Source organism: Mobula hypostoma, chromosome 12 (assembly GCF_963921235.1).
Source record: "Mobula hypostoma chromosome 12, sMobHyp1.1, whole genome shotgun sequence".
Lineage (NCBI taxonomy): Eukaryota > Metazoa > Chordata > Chondrichthyes > Myliobatiformes > Myliobatidae > Mobula > Mobula hypostoma.
The window spans coordinates 70579393-70603177 of record NC_086108.1 but is presented as its reverse complement, the minus strand read 5'-3'; the positions used below and the strand labels follow the sequence as shown (position 1 = coordinate 70603177).

General features: G+C 39.8%; 1 protein-coding gene across 3 annotated transcripts in view; it reads left to right on the top strand.

Moving 5' to 3' along the window:
* LOC134354903 (terminal uridylyltransferase 4-like) overlaps window positions 1-14502 on the top strand; it is a 72344-nt gene extending 57842 nt beyond the window's left edge. For all 3 annotated transcript variants that reach the window (XM_063064363.1, XM_063064362.1, XM_063064364.1), the window contains 9 exons: window positions 665-842; window positions 5498-5545; window positions 5642-5724; window positions 7334-7449; window positions 8890-9059; window positions 10560-10678; window positions 11103-11610; window positions 12811-12978; window positions 13677-14502. In XM_063064363.1, the coding sequence (XP_062920433.1) occupies window positions 665-842; window positions 5498-5545; window positions 5642-5724; window positions 7334-7449; window positions 8890-9059; window positions 10560-10678; window positions 11103-11610; window positions 12811-12978; window positions 13677-13759 (1473 nt within the window). In that variant the 3' untranslated portion in view covers window positions 13760-14502. The remainder of the gene's footprint in view (window positions 1-664; window positions 843-5497; window positions 5546-5641; window positions 5725-7333; window positions 7450-8889; window positions 9060-10559; window positions 10679-11102; window positions 11611-12810; window positions 12979-13676) is intronic.
* Window positions 14503-23785: the final 9283 nt, after the last annotated feature.

The window sequence follows — 23785 nt, the reverse complement described above, 5'->3', positions numbered from 1 at the left end:
GTCATCCAGAAGCTGAAATTATTTATTACAGATGAGGAAGACCTATCTCACAGATTCAAACTCTTAGGACCCCAAAGATTAGGCCTGAGTGGTGGAGAACCTCAAAGAGTTTATTAAAGGGATAAATTAAGCTGTAAGAGTAAGTCCTATAACAGGTTTCACAACTGATAAAACACAGCTTTGCCAACTTTTATAAGTTTCAGGAACTTTTAATGTTTCTGAATGCCTTGGGATATTTAAAAAGGATCAGAAATGTAATTTTAAAATATATATATTAAAATATAAACTGGATGTTACAACAACTTGGACATTTTAAAATTGTCTTATGATTTAATTGGAAAGACTAAACTAAATTTCTGAAATCAATACAGTTGCAGTCTTGGCCAAGTTTTGTTGATACTGAATTTGTCAGTTGAATTCCTTAGTGCAAAGACTGGATTTCTTGGAGTCCAGTGTTAGAACTTACTGAAATATGTTGTGACAACTACAGCTGTATAAATTCAGGACATGTGCAAAAGTCTTGCATTTGCTGATATTTAAAAAAAAACTTGAAGCTTCTATCAACAACATCCAGATCTTTGCTGAATTGCCTTGTTTCACATCTTAATATTCTATACAATCAAGCATTGAATTTCTTTTAAAATATTCATCTTTCTTGGTATAGAAGAAAAGACTGCCAGAACTTGGGAAGAACAAAGAATCAGTGGGAGAACTTTGGTTAGGCCTTCTGCGGTTTTACACTGAAGAATTTGATTTCAAGGAATATGTCATTAGCATTAGACAGAAGAAACTTCTAACAACATTTGAGAAGCAATGGACATCAAAATGCATTGCAATAGAAGGTATGGATTTTTAATGCATTTATCCATTTATTCTTTATCTACCTCTGTTGGTATGTCTCTTTTACAACATCAGATTTTCATGTTTTGTATAAGGACAAAAGATGGTACTTTAATACAAAACAGTTTTAATTATTATTTGCACAGAACATATAAGCAGGCTGATTTTTTTTGCTTTGTCCTTATAAATCTCAGTAACAAATTATCACTGTCTTTGTAGACCAGATTGGAACATTGGCGTGCTTGCTGTCTGTTCATTACCTTTCCCCTATAATACTTCATCTATGACAATTTTTTGAATTATTTCTTTCTCTTGACTCTTACTTACGTTGCACTAGTTACTTTATTTTCAGTTTCCTCCCGTGACCTTACCATGCCTATTTCCTGTAGCCCAAAACCCTCGAAAACGTCTGTACTCATCTAATTCTACATTCTCGGTTTTATTTGTTTTGGTATTATTTGTTCTTCCTTCATCTGATTAGGCCCTGAACTCTAACATTCATTACTCAAGTCCCTGCATATCTGCATAAAACATTATGTCTCAATTAAGCTGTAGGCCATTTACTCCAATGTATGACTTGATGCCAAGTTGTTTTAATAATAGACCTCTGAAGCACCTGGGAATGTTTGACCAAGCTAAATCTGCCACATTTTATTTTCCTTCTGGCACAATGTGACTTCTTACCACTATGTTGCAAACTATTCGCTATCCAGAAAGAGGGAAAGTTGTCTTTGAGCTCAATATAAACCAGCTGATGTACGAAAGCTCTCTGAAGTAATCTGTCTCTTAATTTTCCCATTCCCTGTGGATGAGTGCCTGGCCTCTATTTTCTGCCTTTGCAGTTAGTCTGACCAACATCGGAAATGTACAGAACAATAAATGTACAATTGCAGGGATTCAGATTTCTGGATCATTGGGACCTCTTTTGGGGCAGGTGTGACCTGAACAAAAAGGATGGATTGCACTTGAATCCCAGGGGGACCAATATCCTGGCAGGGAGGTTTGCTAAGGCTACTGGGGAGAATTTAAACCAGAATTGTTGGGGTGTGGGAACTGAACTGAAGACACTGGGGAAGAGGAGGTTGGCTCACAAATAGAGAAAGTTTGAAGACAGTGCGAGAGGGAGAATAGGCAGGTGATAGAGAAGGGATGTGTTCAGACCGAAGGTTTGAGATGTATCTATTTTAACACAAGGAGTGTTGTGAACAAAGCCGATGAGCTTAGAGCGTGGATCAGTACTTGGAGCTATGATATTGTGGCCATTACAGAGACTTGGATGGCTCAGGGACGGGAATGGTTACTTCAGGTGCCGGGTTTTAGATGTTTCAGAAAGGACAGGGAGGGAAGCAAAAGAGGTGGGGCGTGGCACTGTTGATCAGAGATAGTGTCACGGCTGCAGAAAAGGTGGACACCATGGAGGGATTGTCTACGGAGTCTGTGGGTGGAGGTTAGGAACAGGAAGGGGTCAATAACTTTACTGGGTGTTTTTTATAGGCCGCCCAATAGTAACAGGGATATCAAGGAGCAGATAGGGAAACAGATCCTGGAAAGATGCAATAATAACAGAATTGTCGTGATGGGAGATTTTAATTTCCCAAATATCGATTGGCATCTCTCTAGAGCAAGGGGTTTAGATTTATGTAGATAAGCCTACAAGAGGAGAGGCTGTACTTGATTTGGTATTGGGAAATGACCCTGGTCAGGTGTCAGATCTCTCAGTGGGAGAGCATTTTGGAGATGGTGATCATAATTCTATCTCCTTTACAGTAACATTGGAGAGAGATAGGAACAGACAAGTTAGAAAAGCGTTTAATTGGAGTAAGGAGAATTTTGAGGCTATCAGGTAGGAAATTGGAAGCTTAAATTGGAAACAGGTGTTCTCAGGGAAAAGTACGGAAGAAATGTGGCAAATGTTCAGGGGATATTTGTGCGGAGTTCTGCATAGGTACATTCCAATGAGACGGAAATTATGGTAGGATACAGGAACCATGGTCTACAAAGGTTGTAATAAATCTAGTCAAGAAGAAAAGAAAAGCTTACAAAAGGTTCAGAGAACTAGGTAATGTTAGAGATCTAGAAGATTATAAGGCTAATCAGTCAGTCAGTCTGTGGGTGCCATCCCAAATCTGGGGTTGGTGGCTATGCACCTCCATCTTCTTCAATCTTGTGACAGCACTGAGTGCAGCCTCTCCTCCAGCTTGTTCTCGCTGGCCACCTTGGCACCGTCTGCTGCTGCCCCCACCGAACTCAAGCCCGAGGCCGTGTCAGCTTCCAGCTGCAGCCGCTTCTTCGAGCTCGGCCCTTCCTTAGGCGGAGGCCTTGGGCAGGTCCAGGCACACGGTGCAGCGCCCAAGTTCATCATGTCTCTTCTAACTAAGGCTAATAGGAAGGAGCTTAAGAAGGAAATTAGGCAGGCAGGATTAAGGAAAACCCCAAGCTATTCTACAAGTATGTGAAGAACAAGAGGATAAGACGTGAAAGAATAGGACCTATCAAGTATGACAGGGGGAAAGTATTTATGGAACCGGAGGAAATAGCAGAGGTACTTAATGAATACTTTACTTCAGTATTCACTATGGAAAAGGATCTTGGTGATTGCAGTGATGACTTGTAGCAGACTGAAAAGCTTGAGCATGTAGATATTAAGAAAGAAGATGTGCTGGAGCTTTTGGAAAGCATCAAGTTAGTAAGTTGCTGGGACCGGATGAGATGTGCTCCAGGCTACTGTGGGAGGCAAGGGAGGAGATTGCTGAGCCTCTGGCGATAATCTTTGCATCATCAATGAGGACGGGAGAGGTTCTGGAGGATTGGAGGGTTTCGGATGTTGTTCCTTTATTCAGGAAAGGGAGTAGAGATAGCGCAGGAAATTATAGACCATGAGTCTTACCTCACTGGTTGGTAAGTTGATGGAGAAGATCCTGAGAGGCAGGATTTATGAACATTTGGAGAGGTATAATATGATTAGGAATGGTCAGCATGGCTTTGTCAAGGGCAGGTTGTGCCTTACGAGCCTGATTGAATTTCTTGAGGATGTGACTAAACACATTGATGAAGGTAGAGCAGTAGATGTAGTGTATATGGATTTCAGCAAGCCATTTGATAAGGTACCCCATGCAAGGCTTATTGAGAAAGGAAGAAGGAATGGGATCCAAGGGGACATTGCTTTGTGGATCCAGAACTGGCTTGCCCACAGAAGGCAAAGAGTGGTTGTAGACGGGTCATATTCTGCATGGAGGTCGGTGACCAGTGGTGTGCCTCGGGATCTGTTCTGGGACCCTTACTCTTAATGATTTTTATAAATGACCTGGATAAGGAAGTGGAGGGATGGGTTAGTAAGTTTGCTGATGACACCAAAGTTGGAGGTGTTGTGGATAGTATGGAGGGCTGTCAGAGGTTACAGCAGGACATTGATAGGATGCAAAACTGGGCTGAGAAGTGGCAGATGGATTTCAACCCAGATAAGTGTGAAGTGGTTCATTTTGGTAGGTCAGATATGATGGCAGAATACAGTATTAATGGCAAGACTCTTGGCAGTGTGGAGAATCAAAGAGATCTTGGGGTCCAAGTCCACAGGACGCTCAAAGCTGCTGCGCAGGTTGACTCTGTGGTTAAGAAGAGACGTATGGTGCATTGGCCTTCATCGATCGTGGAATTGAATTTAGGAGCCGAGAGGTAATGTTGCAGCTATATAGGACCCTGGTCAGACCCCACTTGGAGTACTGTGCTCAGTTCTGGTCGCCTCACTACTGGAAGGATATGGAAGCCATAAAAAGGGTGCAGAGGAGATTTACAAGGATGTTGCCTGGATTGGGGAGCGTGCCTTATGAGAACAGGTTGAGTGAACATGGCCTTTTCTCCTTGGAGCAATGGAGGATGAGAGGTGACCTGATAGAGGTGTATAAAATGATAAGAAGCATTGATCGTGTGGATAGTCAGAGGCTTTTTCCCAGGGCTGAAATGGTTGCCACAAGAGGACACAGGTTTAAGGTGCTGGTGATAGGTACAGAGGAGATGTCAGGGGTAAGTTTTTTACTCAGAGAGTGATAAGTGCGTGGTATGGGTTGCTGGCAATGGTGGTGGAGGTGGATACGATAGGGTCTTTTAAGAGACTTTTGGAGCTTAGAAAAATAGAGGACTATAGGTAAGCCTAGTAATTTCTAAGGTAGGGACATGTTAGGCACAACTTTGTGGGCTGAAGGGTCTGTATTGTGCTGTAGGTTTTCTTTGTTTCTATGTTTTTCCTCTTAAATAATAATTTTTTTGCGTAATTGTAATGAAGCAACCTGAAATTCTGTGATCTTCCATTTTTGGCCTTGTATTATAATCAGTAAATTTATGGTGTTTCCTACAAGCTTTTAGTTTCCCATCTATTCACTGCAGATAAAACAAAATTGTATTTTGCCTGTAAGCAGCTGATTATATAGGCAGTGTCACATTGTTCATTACCATCTGAAAGGAATATGAAAAGATGAAACAATAAGTTATAAAACTGTTGGAATATTCTGAGATCTTGAAATTGAATCTAAATTCACCATTAAATCTAAGCTTGTTATTATTTCTAATAATTCTATGACGGCAAAATGAATGAATGAATGAAGAAAGTCAGTGACACTTTAAACCCTAACAAGATTCAATGATGCTGGACTTTGTTTTCTAGATCCCTTTGACTTGAATCACAATCTTGGTGCTGGAGTCTCAAGGAAAAGTATGTCCTCTTTCAGTTAAGCTTTTTACAAATATTCACTTGCATCAAAAGTATAGATGTAGCTTTAATGCAGATAATTGTTTTTTTTTCTTGCAGTGACCAACTTTATAATGAAAGCTTTTATAAATGGACGCAAATTATTTGGGACTCCTGTATTTCCACGTTCTGGCATGGAAACGGTATACTTACTATTATTTTACTTTTGTTTAAAATGATACTTTAGCTGCACTTTTAATTTCCTAAATAGTTTTCCAAGAGCCACACCTTGCATTGCTACAATAACACATTTTATTATGTGCCAATTTAATTTTAAGGTATAACTGTTTCTAACTGTGTTTACTAAATTGATTCAGAGATGTTTTATTATGAGAAGGCTGAGGTGATCTGATCTAGGGCTTTAAATGTTGTGGGAAAGCTTGATTGGATAGAAATTGAGTAAATATTTCCAGGTGGAGAAAATTGGACTTCACATGAAAGATTGTCCAAAATGAAGGAGGTAACAATGAATTTGCATTTGTTTGGGAAACCATTCTCCTAATTTGTCCAGTTCCATCATGTTTGTCCTGACAATGCTACCATCATGCCATTATTATGACCAGGGGCCGTGAATCTAGATATGTTATTAATTGAACTAATAAAGACTTCAATTAATCACAGGGGGTAGTTAGAATGTAGAACTTGCTACCACATAGAGTAGTTGGGGTGCAGAGCATTATTGCCTTTTAAAAGGTAAGTATACAAGGGGGGAGGAATAAAATGGATTGAATTTGGTATTTGGAGAGACTTGTAAGACTATAAAAACTGACAAGTGCCATTTGGGCTCAATGATTTGTTTCTACAGTATGTTGTATATTGTAGCAATTAATCAGAATTTGTATCAAATGGCATTAATGGATATGGTATGTATGTTCCAAAATATGTTGTCTAGAATGTTTGTAAGGTTAGAATGTTAGCAGTTGAGAGCTGAATTATTGTGATCTATTTTGAATGCTAAAATCTTACTTATAAGCCATAAATAAATATAAATAATTAACAATCATAAGTATTGTAGTTTTACACTGTTCTTTCATATTAATTCAGTCTATTTTTCTCACGTGCTATCACAGAGGTAGCAATTTTGGCAAGGATTTTGGGGTCTATGTGGTAACAGACTGGTAGGAGGTGGAAGTTAATTAAGGTAATTACAGGCATGTAACCTGGACTTTTGGGATTCACAGTGTGCTGTCAGCTTGGAAACCAATATCTATCTAATATCCATATCCAACATAGAAACTAAATATTGGATAGAAAGATTTCATGCTGGATTGTTTGGAGAGAGAACAAAAGGGGTTGAAGTGGAGATAGAACTCTTCTACATTGGATAAAAGGAAAAGAAAGGTTATCCAATGCAGGAAGAACATTAGAAGAGATACACAGGTATTGAAGTAGACTGATGTTTTACAAAGAGACACGGGTGATCAAAGAGTACAAGTCATGCCAAAATGTGATTTCAGTAACTGGAAAATTTAAATAGATGAAAACTTTGTAGGATTAGAATGAAAAAAAGTACCAAGAGTGAAAATAGGGGTGAAGTTAGAAACTAAAAATAATGGAAAACTAGAAGCAAAATGTATAGACTTTGATGCTTGTTTAAATTTGATATTTGAATTTTTTGTTTCAAATCTTAGATCATATTGTTCAAACCTTTAAATCATATATGTGCCAATCATTGAAGAATGTTATTTTCCAGCAATTAATTTTATATCTATATCAAGTAATCGTTAACCTGAAACTGGTATTTGTTTCTAGGATTATTTTTTTGATTCAAAAATCCTGACTGATGGGGAGTTGGCACCAAATGACAGGTGTTGTCGTATCTGTGGGAAAATTGGACATTACATGAAAGATTGTCCAAAACGAAGGAGGTAACAATAAATTTGTAATTATGTGAGAATCCATTCTCCTGTTTCATCCATGCTAACTTCATGCCATTACTTCTGACATACCTCCCTCCTCTTTCATTCCTGAGTTCTCGGTATCATGTTGGCAAGACGTTCAACAATGTTTCATCCATTTTTCTGCACATCTGTACCAGTGGCCTCACCGGTCACTTCTGGTTCAGAGTTACATCTCTATCAATCCCCATTCCATGGTAACACTCGAAGCCACAGCTGCAGTTTTACCTACTTCACTCTGTTTAGAACACCAAAATAAAAATGGAAGAGTAATTTACCTGGATCAAAGTCAAGGCTAAATATCCTGAGATAGCCACAAAAGCACTGAAAACATTGATTCCATTTCCAACATATCTCTGCAATGAATGCAACGAAAACTAAATTGCGGAATAGACTGGACATAAGGAACCCCCTTCGAGTATCACTGTCTCCCATCACCCCTCGATAGGACCATCTTGTTGCAGGGAAACAAGCCCAGGGCTCCCACTGATTCAGCGATACTGGTGTGTTGCAATGATTTTATATGTTCACATGGGGAAAATATGTGCTGTGTGTTTAATATCCAAACATTACTTAAAATGTTATGATGCTATTGACTTACTTATATAACCATATAACAATTACAGCATGGAAACAGGTGATCTCTGCCTTTGTAGTCCGTGCCAAACGCTACTCTCACCTAGTCCCACCAACCTGCACTCAGCCCACAACCCTCCATTCCTTTCCTGTCCATATACCTATCCAATTTTTCTTTAAATGATAATATCGAACCTGCCTCTACCACTTCTACTGGAAGTTCATTCAACACTTACTTCAAGCTCCCCTGATAATTGACTTATCACTAAATTCATGCGAGGAAAATATGCGCTGTGTATTTAATATTAAATTCGTTAGATAAACCCTTTTAGAAATGAAATTGAGTGCATTAGCCACTTAGCACCTATATTCCGGTCATGATTAACACCCCCCCCCCCCGAACAGAATCGGCAACAACGATTTGTCGAGAAAAAATCGGCAGGTACATGCATGTGCACTGGTGCCTGCGCAAGGCTTCATGGTCATTGTAGCCTTACTCGGGGTAAACACAACGTATTTGACTGCTACCCTTGTCCGTTGGCAACCCTACCCCCCCCCCCCCACTGGGTCGGCCGGTCTACAAGAATATTGTCAATATTAAACCAGTCCGCAGTGCAAGAAAGGTTGGGGACCCCTGCTGTAATGAACTATAATATTTTACATAAACCTTGTAAAGCTATTCGAAAAAGTATCAGTAACTTGGAAGGCCCTTTGTTATTAAACAAAAAACTATTAATAATATCAGTCAAAACTAGGAATGAGAGTTTTATCCTTGTTTGTTGCCATTTTTCAAATAAAGTATTGAGATATTGACTGCATGTTACTTTGTTTAAGAATGAAGAAGAAAGAGAATGAGAAAGAGGAAGAGAAGGATTCAAAAGATTCAAAGGAAGAAGAAAAAGAATTAAGAGAAAAGCGATGCTTTATCTGTGGTGACACTGGTCATATGAGAAGGGATTGCCCAGAATACAGAACATCCCGAACACGGAACAACACTGTGTCAGGTAATCATAATGTTGCGAAAAGATATATTTAATATTTGTTCATGGGTAAAATGTGTTGTTATTCCCTCAAAATATATGGGAAAATATTTTAAGAATAGATTTTCAGTGATGGAGCTTGATGATAGAACATAGGTTTCGCTTGTCCAGATGTATTAATGCTGTTGATGAAAGTGAAAGGTTTCTTCCTCAAAATACAAAGAAAATTGTTGAGTAAGTCACCCCAGGCTTCTTCCTAACCAAAGAAAACTTGAAAGCAATGACAATCTTTGTATATGTGTAGTGCTCATAAAATTGACTCCCATATTGCTTCAGAGAATGTAGAGATTAAGCTGTGGAGAGTAATGCTTTTCAGCACTCAGAGTCATAGAAAAGTACAGCACAGAAAGAGGTCCTTTAGCCCACCAAGTGCCAAACCATTTAACCTGCCTACTCCAATTGACCTGCACCTGGACCATAGCCCTCCATACAGCTACCATCCATGTGCCTATCCAAACTTATCTTAAGTGTTGAAATCTAGCATGTTGAAACCACTCTTTCTATTAATTATAGATCCAAGGTTTGCCTTTTTTTTATTAATTCATAGAATTTATGCATTACTGAACGTCTGTGTTGACTGTCCAAATTCAAATTACCTTTGAGATAAGTGCTTGCTAGGAGTTGCAAGTCATCAGCAGTTGTAAATCATCAGCTTTGCTATGGATCTTAAATTTCAAATATGTCAAAGTGGCCAAGGCTGGTAGATTTAATTTCCTTAAGAACCAGATAAGTACTTAATTGATTAATATCTTCTTTTGGTTATACTTCCACCTACATGACTTACAATGCTATTTTGAGTCACTGCCAAAGTCGGATTATGGCTTTCTTTTTGGTTATCTGTAACATGAATGTTAAGGTCTCAGTACAAATCTTTGCAGGACACTAGGCGGAGATTGAATCCTTGCTAATTTTTTCTACCGTCTGTCTCCTGCTACTCAGCCAATTTCCTAACCAGTTCTTTATCCTTAGATAGAGCCATAATTATGAACACATTGAAGCATGGTGGCGATTAGATAGCAGATGATACATCCCATTGGAACTTTTGTACAGAAATGGAGAAGCATTAATTGAATTGCTTTTCAAGGCAAGTTCCAAATCTCATTGTTATAGAATATTAAGTGTCTGAAGGTCTGGTATTTCTCTACCACAAAAAACAAAGAAACATAAGACCCCGGTGTCCAGAGCAGCTTTAGTATCTTTTTCTTGCCACCCTAATAGAGCAAGGGTAACCAGTCATTTCCTCAGGGAGGATTATCAGCGATTTCAGAAGGGAAAGTATATGATAAGTAGAAGCAGCATTGATTAAGAGTGAAATAATTCAAAAAGTAGTATTATTCAACATTTATGAGAGTAAGAGTTGGGCACGGACTAGAAGGGCCGAGATGGCCTGTTTCCGTGCTATAATTGTTATATGGTTAACATTAAGTATTTGTTTGGAATCTAAAAAATTTTTTTATTTTGAAGTTCCTCAGGCTACACGGAATCTGTCCAGTATACAGACAGTAGCAACTTCTCAGGCAACGGTGTCACATTCAGAACTTCATCAGGATTACCCACAACATAGCAGGCAGCCTCCAGAAAGTGTAAGTCATTTGGTTTTGGTTGTTGCCCAAAGTATTGTAGTTGCACAGGGTTTCCTCCAGCCTTGAAGTCCCTAATGTTGAAATTGGCATATATCATTATTCTCCCTAAATCCTTTTTAAAGTTTACTGCGCTGGAGAAACCCCTGATTGTAACTGAATTCAATTTAACAATATTATGTGAAAATTAAGTGTTGCAGATAAGGAGAATCGTTATAGTTGTAGTGACCATATTTGTATTTGAAAATGGTATATCAAATAAATCATTTTGGAACTATTATCACTTTACCGTTCCTGCCACACACAAAACTTTGTAAATTATTTCCTCCCTTCTTAAAACATGGTTTAGTGAAAGAATGTTAGAAACTGGAAATCCATTTACCTGAGCAATAGTTTGTCTCATTGCTTTTTTGTTTCTAATTTTCAGTCAGAACCACATCAGATGCCTCCTTACTCTCCTCAAACTACGCATCAGCAATTAACACCAAACGCATCTCAGACAGCTACTGTTTCCCATCCACAGACCCAACAGGCTGGTTCTCAAAATAAACTTCCACAGACACTTGCTCAACCAACCCGTCAGGTTCAGTTGCCCCTGTTACCATATACTCAGCATCATCCAGGTCAGTATTCCAACCTGCACAGTGTGAGCCTCATTCAGTCACACAGACCACAACACCAGGTGCAAATGCCCGCTAATACTTGGCCTGCTGTTCTTCATTCTGCATCTGGTAGTCACCCCAACATGCCTTTCCCTATGCGGTCTAGCAGCAACACAGCTAGTCCCAACAGTATGAACCTCAATGATCCCAGTATCATCTTTGCTCAGCCTGCTGCCAGGCCCATGGGTATCTCCAACACTCCTCACGATGGACAATGGCACAATCACATGACTCGCAGCACACTAGTGGGAAATGGCACTCTGGGAGCTTCAGGTATATTTCTTTTTCTCATTATATTAATATGTAGCTATTATTCTAATGTACTCTGTAATGGACATGATTAATTTTTCATTTATAGTTCATTCAACATTTTAATGTATTATATAAAATGTGATTGAGCAAAATACACGATGGCGAGTCCAGAGGAATGAGGAGCAAAATTAATAGATAAGATGATAAATGAGCTTTGCTGCATTGTTGATGATCTGTGGTGGCACTGATGAACACCCCACTGCAAAGACCGTATGATGTACAATCTGTGTTGCTTTATGTTAGGGCAGACACTGTGGCACAACAGTTGCTTCCCAAAGTTAGCTGGCTCCAACCCCTATCTATCAATCACCATTGATTGGTATGAGGAAACTGAATGTGTGCACATATACTAATGTCATGTCTGGATCTGCAAAATAGAACACTAACATGAATTTGTGTTTGGGGAGGAATCAATAAAATACTAATTGCAGCTGAGGAAAAATTGCAGTTTCCATATGGATCTTATATGGAAATGATTGACTAGCAAAATACATCCTGTATAATTGATTACTGTAGGCAATATATTGAATATCATATAATTACAATACAAGTTATAAAAAGACTACTGATTCAGGAGAAATTAAACCATTAAAAAAGCCTATGACCAATCACAAACTTTTTTGTTTTTAATCTTTAGAATTTTATTTCAAACAATCTCAACAGGAAAAACACTATTTGAACAAATATTACTACTTGTGCAAGAATTGCTTCAACAAAAATTTTAGAAGGTTGATTAAGGTTTCTGGGGTAATTGAGCTGTAACTTTGCACTTGTGTAAAATTATTCTGAGTTAACTCTGTTTTAAATTTAATTATAAATGGAACTAATGTTTACAAGTTCGTTGCTTGTAAAAAATCTAATTAAACCCTATACAGTGTTTTTAAATTCACAGCCCTTAGTACAATGCTAATATTTTGCTTGTACTTGTGACATTGTTTTTAAACTGCTAAGTTTGTTGAAGTAAGTATACCTTGCAGTAAATTATATTACTTTTACATTTTGCAAGACTAAAACAGGAAATATGAAAACACAAGAAATATGGAAAAAAAAGACATATCCCTCAGTTTGGAAGGGAGGTTTTATAGGTTGCTAAGTGTTCATTTTAAGCAATTATGTCTTAAAACAAACATGTAACATTTTCTTTCCTCCACGGAAACATAGATCAAAGGTTTCAGGGACAATTTGCAAAACTAAATCCTCCAACCATACCTTGGGAGCATCATCCTGTTTCTCATTTTCAAGCACCGTGGCCTTACAGAATGCCTCAAAACTTCATTCAGCAGGGAAATACGAACTATCCTCAGCAGAACAAATCCTACTATTCTCAAGGTACCAATAATAACAAACCATTCTAATCTGGTATAACTTTTGCTATGTGATAAGGCAGGTAAATATTGGAACATTGCTTCTCAGCTTGTAATGAATTCCCTACAAGTATAAAAGATTTGCAAAACAAGTAGTTCCTGTAGAATTTTAATAAACCACTGAAGCCAAACATTTTTCAGTTATGTAATAACCAAGTATCCCTTAGTTTTGTGTGCCAGGATTTTTCTGTAGAAACTGTTCCCAGATCTACTGAGAAGATAACCTTTGAATTCATTGGTTCCATTATTCCCCTCATCCCAATTGGATCAAGATTTTTTGTGAAACCTCAGAATAGGTATAGGGATTGAAACAGTCAAATGCCATGAAACAGAACTAATGACTAAAGTTTTGCTGTTCGTTCATTTGGTAAGATCAGCATATAACTGACCTGTACATACCATAACTTGGAAACGGCAGCTAATTTGTAACTAGTAAACTAAGTCTATAGGCAAGTTCAAGAGTTTCTTTAGTTAAGGCAAAGTAGCTAGTGTTTGCTGACAGGACTAGGTATTATCATATTTGTGTGGAATTGTTTGGATATAGCATTGTAGCTGAGGTCATAACTTTTTTCTGAGTTGCACCAAAAATGTAATGTTTATATTATCACCAAGTATAAGTATAATGTCTGCCACTAAAAGTTGTTTGTGTGCCTACTTTGGCAGGTTCTTCAATCCACAGTAACCAGCGTTTTCCAATCATGCAACAAGGAAGAGTACGGATGAATTACATTCAGCAAAAGAAGTGACTGTAGTGGAAATTCACACAATATACAGTTACAGATCTTATCTGGGAAGGGGAAGAACAAAATTATTTTAAGACTGTTTTTAAACTGTATGATTTGTATATAGACTAAACTTGATTATAATTTTTAATAATTTTTGTTGCAATGCACCACAATGTGATTTATGATACAGATCACATCTATTTTAATGCCTCCCATTTTTGAAGGTGGGGTAAATCATTTTTTGTTTGAAGCTAATGCAAATGTAAAAAAAAAGCTTTTTTAAAAAAAGAACTGGATTTATTTTCTCTGTTGTATCATACTTTGGCTGCCTCAGACTTTGTATATGGTTCTTAAAAAAGAAAATATGGTTTAAAGATGGTCAGCTGTGTTCAGAACAGAAGTATATAGTGCCAAAAGCCTTTTAAAAATAAATTGTAGCTTTTTAATAATCTTGTATTACATTGTTATTTCCTCTAAACTTTGTCCTAAATTTATCATCCAAACTGTATTTCATATGGTGACAAATGATTTAACATAGAGTGAATGTAGTCATACTGCAAGGACCAGGCCCTTCAGTCTGCTGTGTCTGTGCCAGCTATCAAACACTATCTATATTAATTTCATTTTCTAACACTCAGCCCATAGCCTTCCATGTCACAGCGGTTCAAGTACTTAGCTATGAGAATGTTTTTGGTTGCTAGGAAGAAGCTTAAGAATGGAATTAGGCGAGCCAGAAGGGGCCGTGAGAAGGCCTTGGCAAGCAGGATTAAGGAAAACCCCAAGGCATTCTACAAGTATGTGAAGAGCAAGAGGATGAGCTGTATAAGAATAGGACCAATCAGGTGTGATAGTGGAAACGTGTGCATGGAGTCGGAGGAGGTAGTGGAGGTACTTAATGAATGCTTTGCTTCAGTATTCACCAGGAAAAAAGACCTTGGCAATTGTGGGGATGACTTACAGCGGACTGAAACGCTTGAGGATATAGACATTAAGAAGAGGATGTGCTGGAGCTTTTGAAAAGCATTAAGTTAGATAAGTCACCAGGACCGGATGAGATATACCCAAGGCCACTGTGGGAAGCGAGGGAGGAGATTGCTGAGCCTTTGGCATGATCTTTGCATCATCAATAGGGACGGAGAAGTGCTGGAGGATTGTAGGGTTGCAAATGTTGTTCCCTTGTTCAAGAAAGGGAGTAGAGATAACCCAGGAAATTATAGACCAGTGAGTCTGACTTTACTGGTGGGCAAGTTATTGGAGAAGGTCCTGAGATGCAGGATTTATGAGCATTTGGAGAGACATAATCTGATTAGGGATAGTCAGCATGGCATGGCTGTGCCTTATGAGCCTGATTGAATTCTTTGAGGATGTAGCAAAACATATTGATGAAGCTAGAGCTGTGGATATAGAGCATATGGATTTCAGTAAGGCATTTGATAAGGTTTCCCATGCAAGGCTCCTTCAGAAAGTAAGGAGGCATGGGACCAAGGATCCAGAATTGGCTTGTCCACAGAAGACAAAGGGTGGTTGTAGATGGGTCATATTCTGCATGGAGGTCGGTGACCAGTGATGTTCCGCAGGGATCTGTTCTGGACCCTTCTCTTTGTGATTTTTATAAATGACCTGGATGAAGAAGTAGAAGGGTGGATTAGTAAGTTTGCTGATGACACGAAGGTTGGGGGTGTTGCGGATAGTCTGGATAGGTTACAGTGGGACATTGATAGGATGCAGAATTGGGCTGAGAAGTGGCAGATGGACTTCAACCCAGATAAGTGTGAAGTGGTTCATTTTGTAGGTCCAATTTGAAGACAGAATATAATATATAAGACTCTTGGCAGTGTGGAGGATCTGAGCGATCTTGGAGTCTGTGTCTATAGGACACTCAGAGCTGCTGTGCAAGTTGACAGTGTTGTTAAGTAAGGAGTATGTGTTGGCATTCATCAAACGTGGGATTGAGTTCAAGAGCCATGATGTAATGTTATAGCTATATAAGACCTTGCTCAGGCCCCACTTGGAGTACTGTGTTCAGTTTTGGTCACCTCACTACAGGAAAGACTATAGAAAGAGTGCAGAGGAGATTTACAAGGATGTTGCCTGGATATGAGAATAGATTGAGTGTACTTGGCCTTTTCTCCTTGGAGCGACAGAGGATGGGAGGTGACCTGATAGAGGTGTATAAGATGATGAGAGTCATTGATCGTGTGGATAGGCCGAGGCTTTTTCCCAGGACTGAAATGGCTAACATGAGGGGGCATAGTTTAAAGGTGCTTGGAAATAAGTATCGAGGGGATGTTGGGGTTAAGTTTTTCACACAGAGAGTGGTGGGTGCGTAGAATGCACTGTGAGTGGCGGTGGTGGAAGCAGATACAATAGGGTCTTTAAAGAGCCTCTTAGATAGGTACATGGAGCTTAGAAAACTAGAGGGCTATGCACTAGGGAAATTCTAGGCAGTCTCTAAAGTAGGTTAGATGGTTGGCACAGCATTGTCGGCCGAAGGGCCTGTAATGTGCTGTAAATTTGTCCTATGTCAAGTTATGAGAATACCTGCCTCCAATATTCCCTCAGACAGTATATTCTAAGTAGGGGAAAAACTTCCTCAGATCCCCTCTAAATCTCCTACTTAAACCTATACCCTCTGCTTATGGGTACCCATAACATTCATGTTTAAAATAATGAAACATTCCAATTATTTACAGGTTCAGGGATAACAGCCAATTTTATGGAATTCTTTACCCATTCCCAACATTATGTAAAAAAAAGAGTTAGTCACCATTGATTCAAAGGAAGTGCTTTGCTCTTTATAGTAAGTAGAAAGCTTCCTTTCAAGTATAGTTTCTAAAGTGTGTGTCTTCAGGTTCCTTGTACCTCCTCCTTGATGGTAGGCATGAGAAGAGGGCATGTTCTGGGTGATAGAGGTCCTTAATGATGGATTCTGCCTTTTTGAGGCATCACTTTTGAAGATGTCCTGGATGCTGGGAAAGCTAGTGCTTATGATGGAGCTGGCTGAGTTTACAGCTTTCTGCATCTTTGTCTGATCCTGTGCGGTGGCCCCTCGATACCAGATGGTGATTAAACCAGTTAGAATGCTCTAACTGTAAAAATAAGTGTCTTTGGTGACATAGCAATTCTACTCAAATTCCTAATGAAATTCCTATAGCTACTTCCATGCCTTCTTTGTGATTACATCAATATTCCATTCAATGCAAGGTCTTTTGTAGGAAAGGCAGGTGAGCTGAGCTTAGTGCATGGATCAGCATGAGGAATTATGACATTGTAGCCGTTAGTAGGTCTTGGTTGCAGGAGGGACAGGACTGTCAGATCCATGGTGCCATTATTTTAGATGTGTACAGGAGGTGCATAGCAGTATAGGCATGAAGGAGCAAACGAGGGATTTGAGGAGAATAAGAAATGCAAAAGAATATTTAAGACGGAAATCAGGAGGTCTAAAGCAGACATGAGGTTGGGTAGCAGACAAGATGAGGGAGAATCCTAAGGGCTTCCACAGATATATTACGAAAAAACGGATAGCAAGGAACAAAATTGATCCTCTGGAGGATCCGAGTGGTATTCTATGAATGGAGTCGAAAGGGATGGGTGTGCGCTTAAATGGATGTTTTTACAACTATATTTACTCAGGAGATGGACACGGTCAAAAGAAGAGAGGCAGACCAGCAGTTAGGTCATGGACCATGTACAGATTATAGAGGAGGAGGTGTTTGCCATCTTGAGCCAAATTAGAGTAGATAGATCCCCAGGGCCTGACTAGATGTTCCCTCAGACCCTATAGAAGGCTAGTGCAGAAATTGCAGGGCCCTTGCGGAGATATTTAAGATGTCCTCAGCCATTGCTGAGATGCCGGCGGATAGCTAAGGCTGTTCTGTTGTTTAAGAAAGGTTCTAAGAATAAGACAGGAAATTATAGGCCAGTGAGCCTTACTCCATTCTAAGGGACCAGAAAGTATTTGGATAGACAGGGGCTGATTAGGGATAGTCAACAAAGCTTTGACCATGATAGTTTGTGTCTAAACAATCTTATCGAGTTTTTCAAGGAAGTTACCAGGAAACCTGATGAACACAAGGCAGTGGATGTCATCTACATGGACTTTAGCAAGGTCCTGTTTGAGAGGTTGATCAAGAAGGTTCAGTCACTTGACATTCAGGATGAGGTAGTAAATTGGATTAGACTTTGGCTTCACAGAAGCCAGGGATTGGTAATAGACTGGAGGCCTTGACAAGTGGTGTGCTACAGGGGTCAGTGTTGGGTCATTAAGAGAGCTTTGGAACATTGGCCTTCATAAATCAAAGTTGGGATTTTATGCTGAAATTGTGTAACATATTAGTGAGGCCTAATTTGGAGCTTTGTGCTAAGTTCTGGTCACTTGATATCAATAAGATTGAAAGAGTGCAGCAAGAATTTACAACGATGTTGCCGGGACTTGAGAACCTGAGTTATAGGGAAAGGTTGAATAGGTGAAGACTTTATTCCTTGGAGCCTAGAAGATTGAGGGGAGATTTGATAAAGGTATACAGAATTATGAAGGGTTAGATAAGGTAAACGCAAGCAGGCTTTTCCCACTGAGGTTGGATGGCACTAGAACAAGAGGTCATCGGTTAAGGGTGAAAGGTGAAATGTTTAGGGGGACTCAAAGGGTGCTGAAAGAGTGTGAAACGAGCTGTCAGTGGAAGTGGTGGATGCGGGTTCGATTTCAACATTAAAGAGAAATTTGGATATATACATGGATGGGAAGGGTAGAGAGGGCCACGGTCAGATGCAGGTTGATGGGACTGGACAGATTAATAGTCTGGCACAGACTAGTTGGGCCGAAAGACCTGTTTCTGTGCTCTAGTGTTCTGTGACTCTATGAATCTCACTCGAATGGCTGCTCAATATTAATTAAACATCTCCAAAAATTAGTTAACTAAGGTAGTTTTACATGCAGTGTCTAAATAAAACGGGTAAAAATGCAAAAACACATTTTTAAAAAGGAACCAGCTCAAAAACATCCTTGATTAAAAGCACTTAATTGTTTATAATTACCCTCAAAAGGCACTGGGCCTTAAACCTCTAAGTGAGAAAGATAATTCACATTCCATTGCTTCTATGAAAGGCAACAGCACAAAATGCTCATTCATATGTATGCACATGGAATTACTGGTAGCACTTGGCAAGCATTAAAGTAACACCTCCCAATAAGTTATTATATCTTGCAAAATTTGATCTGATTTTTCAATAGCTACTGGATGTGACATTGTACATTCATCCAAGACAATAAGTTAGATTTTTTTTTTGTAGTTACATATTGGAGCCACCATATCTGCCAAATTTAAAGGGAGCTTAAAAGCTGAGTGCTTTCTCCACCGTATGGTGTAATGCCTGATGATGCCAGGGCAATCATGTTTTGTCTTGAAACCTTAGCCACAAATTAGTAAGGGAAGTTTTACCAATTGACCCAGAACCATCCAAAACAAATGGGATACCTTGGTCACTGTAAAGAGCCTCTGTAATCACATCAGAGATATTTCTTTGGTATTTTGCTAAAATTGGTAGTTTTAGTCTTATTGGTTTATATCATAGCTGGTGTCCCAAAGAAACTTGGTGTACATTTTTTCAAGTTATCTTCGTGGTTTAAGTAGAGCAAAAATAATTAGGTCAGGTCCAGCCAAATATTAAGTAACTCAAAGTGGATCTGAAAAAATATCTCAATCATCAATACTGAAGATCAAAATCAGGCACCCTTTGGATAATGGCCAACCCCGATTAAGAGTGTTGTCCTTATGTGCACCCCAACTCACAAGCACAATTTCAGATTTCTAAGTAGGCTATGTGTGACACACACGATTCTTAATGACACTATACAATATCCCATTGTTTTTCAACAATGTTGGTATTAGTTTGAACTGAGACAAACAAACCCAGTTTCAAAACTACAAGTTCAAAAACATCTAAGTAATACAAGTCTAAAACAGATATGAAAAAAAATCCCATGAATTTTCTATTGAGCAAACTAACATTAGCCCAAACTGGGCCACTAAATATAAACACATCTCTTGTGTCTCTCACTGTAAATGCTGGAAATCTGAGCAACGCACACAAAATACTGGAGTAACTCAGCAAGTCAAACAACACCTATGGAGAAAAATAAACAGTTGATGTTCTGGGCTGAAACCGTTCACTCAGTCTGGAAAGGAAGGGGGCACCAGACATAATCTAATTTACATGCAATACCTTTAGATGCAAGATACAAGTATAAAGAAATCAAAATCAGGTTTAATATTACTGCCATTTGTCATGAAATTTGTAGCAACAGTACAATGCAATACACAATAATAAACACTATAAATTACAATAAGTATATTTATTCATTAAATAAGTAGTGCAAAAAGAGAGGGAAAAATAGTGATGTAGTGTTCATAGTTTCATTGTCCATTCTGAAATCTGATGGTGGAGGGGAAACAGCTGTTCCCAAAATGTTAAGTGTGTCTTCAGGCTCCTGTGTCTCCTTCTTGTTGGTAGCAATGAGAGGAGGACATGTCCTGAGTGATGGGGTTCGTAATGTTGGATGGCACTTTTTTTGAGTCATCTCCTATTGAAAATATCCTTGTTGCTGGGGAGGTTAATGCCCACAATGGAACTGGCTGAGTTTACAACTTTGTGCAGCTTTTTTCAGTTCTCACCAATGGCCCCTCCATTCTATAAGGTGATGCAACCAGTTAAATTGCTTTCCATGGCTCACTTGTAGAAATTTGCGAATGTCTTTGGTGACTTGCCAATTCTACTCGAACTCAAACTTGTAGTTGTATCAATACATTAAGCCCAGGATAGATCTTCAGAGATGTTGGCTCCCAGGTACTTCAAACTGGCCACACTTCCCACTGCTGATCACTCTATGAGCACTGGTGTGTTCTCCCTTGACTTCCCCTTCCTTAAGTCCACAATCACTTCCCAGGTCTTACTGATATTGAGTGCAAGATTGTTGTTTTGACACCACTCAACCAGCTGATCTATCTTGCTCCTGTACACCCACTTGTTAATATCTGAAATTCAGTCAACAATAGTAGTGTGGTCAGCAAATTTATAGATGGTGTTTGAGCTGTGCTTAGCCGCACAGACATAAGTGTAGGGAGGGCAGAGCAGTGGGCTAAGCATGCATCCTCAAGGTACGCCAGTGCTGATTGTCAGCAAGGAGGAGACCTTATTTCTGATCCGTACTGAATGTGGTCTCCTACTGAGGAAGTCATGGATCCAGTTACAGAGGTACAGAGGCCCAGGCTCACAAAGAGGAGGAGTTCCAGAACAGATTCCTGCGGAACACCACTGGTCACTGACCTCCATGCAGAATACAAACCATCTACAACCACCCTTTGCCTTTTTTGGGCAAGCCTATTCTGGATCCACAAAGCAAGGTCTCCTTGGATCCCATGCCTCATTACTTTCTGAATGAGCCTTGCATGGGGAACCTTATCAAATGCCTTACTGAAATCCATATACACTACATCCGCTGCTCTATCTTCATCAATGTATTTTGTTACATCCTCAGAGAATTCAATCAGGCTTTTAAGGTATGACACGCCCTTGACAAAGTCATGCTGACTATCCCTAATCAGATTATGTCTCTCCAGATACTCATAAATCCTGCCTCTCAGGATCTTCAACAATTTGCCCACCATTGAAGTAATACTCACTGGTCTATAATTTCCTGGGTTATCTCTACTCCCTTTCTTGAACAAGGGAACAACATTTACAACCTTTCAATCCTCTGGTACATCTCTCGTCCCCTTTGATGATGCAAAGATCATTGCCAGAGGCTCAACAATCTCCTCCTTCGCTTTCCACAATAGCCTGAGGTATATCTCATCTGGTCCCAGTGACTAATCTAAATTATTACCTCTCAACCGCTCCAGCACATCCTCTTTCTTGATGTCTATACTCAAGCATTTCAGTTTGCTGAAAGTCATCCCCTCAATTGCCAAGGTCCTTTTCACTGGTGAAGACTGAAGCAAAGTATTCATTAAGTACCTCTGCTACGTCCGCCGGCCCCATGGACATGTTTCCATTACGTATCACACCTGATTGGTTCTATTCTCACACGCCTCATCCTCTTACTCTTCACATACTTGTAGAATGCCTTGACGTTTTCCTTAATCCTGCTCGCCAGGGCCTTCTCATGGTCCCTTTTATACAAGCTTTGCCAACCTGCGAGCAACCTCCTCAAAGTGCTCTGTTCCCGCCGTTGACTGGGCCTCTGGAACTCATTTGAAACTCATCTTTCAAAAGAGATGGAATCATTGAGTCTCTTACTTCCCAAATGAGAATCTGGTAAAACAATGCCACAACTTTTGAGACCTTTCCAAATATAACAAGGTCCTTGGCTGAAAGTGATATTTTAAAAAAAATATCGAATGCAATGCAAATTAATTTCCTGATGAAGATGCTGCAGAATCTCCAATTCCTTAATTGTTCCGCTACATTTCTTAAAACGCCATCATCTCTTCCTCATTTAATTACTTTTTCAGTGTTGAAATGATTTGATTTGTGTCCCATGGCAATCCTATTAGGCACTGATCATTATACTTGACATGCTGAAATTGGCTAATACATTGTCGGTGCACTTAGCTAACTAATATACTATTTTCCTCATGACTCTTTTCAGATGAACCCCTCAATCAACCTGAATATCATAAAATTAAACTCTTGTCTACTCTGTAATTTTCTCACTACATCCTGGTCAATTGCTCACTCAAATTACTATTTGTTTCATATCTACCGATACCAATCCCAAAACAAGAGAAGCACCTCCAAAGGTCAGTCTCTGCTTGTGACCAGGAACAATCCTTTAAGAGTATTTTACTGAAGCAAGTACTTAATCAATGCTCAACACTAGCCTTTCTCATGGAAGTTGGAATTTTAAACAGATTATTTACTCCCTATGCAACTCCCTTGTCCATTTGTCCCTCCCCACTGATCTCCCTCCTGGCACTTATCCTTGTAAGCAGAACAAGTGCTACACCTGCCCCTACACCCCCTCCCTCACTACCACTCAAGGCCCCAAAGTCCTTCCAGGTGAGCTGACATTTCACCTGTGAGTCTGTTGGGGTCATATACTGTGTCTGGTGCTCCCAGAGTGGCCTCCTGGATATTGGTGAGACTCAACATAGGTAGGGAGGCAAACACGAGGAATTCTGCAGATGCTGGAAATTCAAGCAACACACATCAAAGTTGCTGTTGAACGCGACAGGCCAGGCAGCACCTCTAGGAAGAGGTACAGTCGACGTTTCAGGCCGAGACCCTTCATCAGGACTAACTGAAGGAAGAGCTAGTCAGAGATTTGAAAGTGGGAGGGGGAGGGGGAGATCCGAAATGATAGGAGAAGACAGGAGGGGGAGGGATGGAGCCAAGAGCTGAACAGGTGATTGGCAAAAGGGATATGAGAGGATCATGGGACAGGAGGCCCAGGGAGAAGGAAAAGGGGGGGGGGGGGAAACCCAGAGGATGGGCAAGGGGTATAGTCAGAGGAAGAAAAAGGAGAGAGAGAGAAAGAAAGAATGAATGAATGTGTGTATATAAATAAATAACGGATGGGGTATGAAGGGGAGGTGGGGCATGGGCGGAAGTTAGAGAAGTCAATGTTCATGCTATCAAGTTGGAGACCGCTTCGCCAAGCACCTAAGCTGCATTCACCAGAAAAAGTGGGACCTCCCAGTGGCCACCCATTTTTACTTCCTATTACTTTTCTGACATGTCAGTCCATGGTCTCCTCTACTGTCGCGATGAGGCCACACTCAGGTTGGAGGAGCACCACATTATATTTTGTCTGGGTAGCCTTCAACCTGATGGCACGAACATCAATTTCTCAAACTTCCAGTAATGCCCCAACCCCCTTCACCATTCCTCATGCCATTTTCTCTCTCTCACATTATCTCCCTTACCTGCCCATCGGCTCCCTCTGGTGCTCCCCACCCCCCTTTCTTTCTTCCATGGCCTTCTGTGCTCTCCTATTAGGTTCCCTCTTCTCCAGCCCTGCCTCTCTTTCACCAAATCAACTTCCCAGCT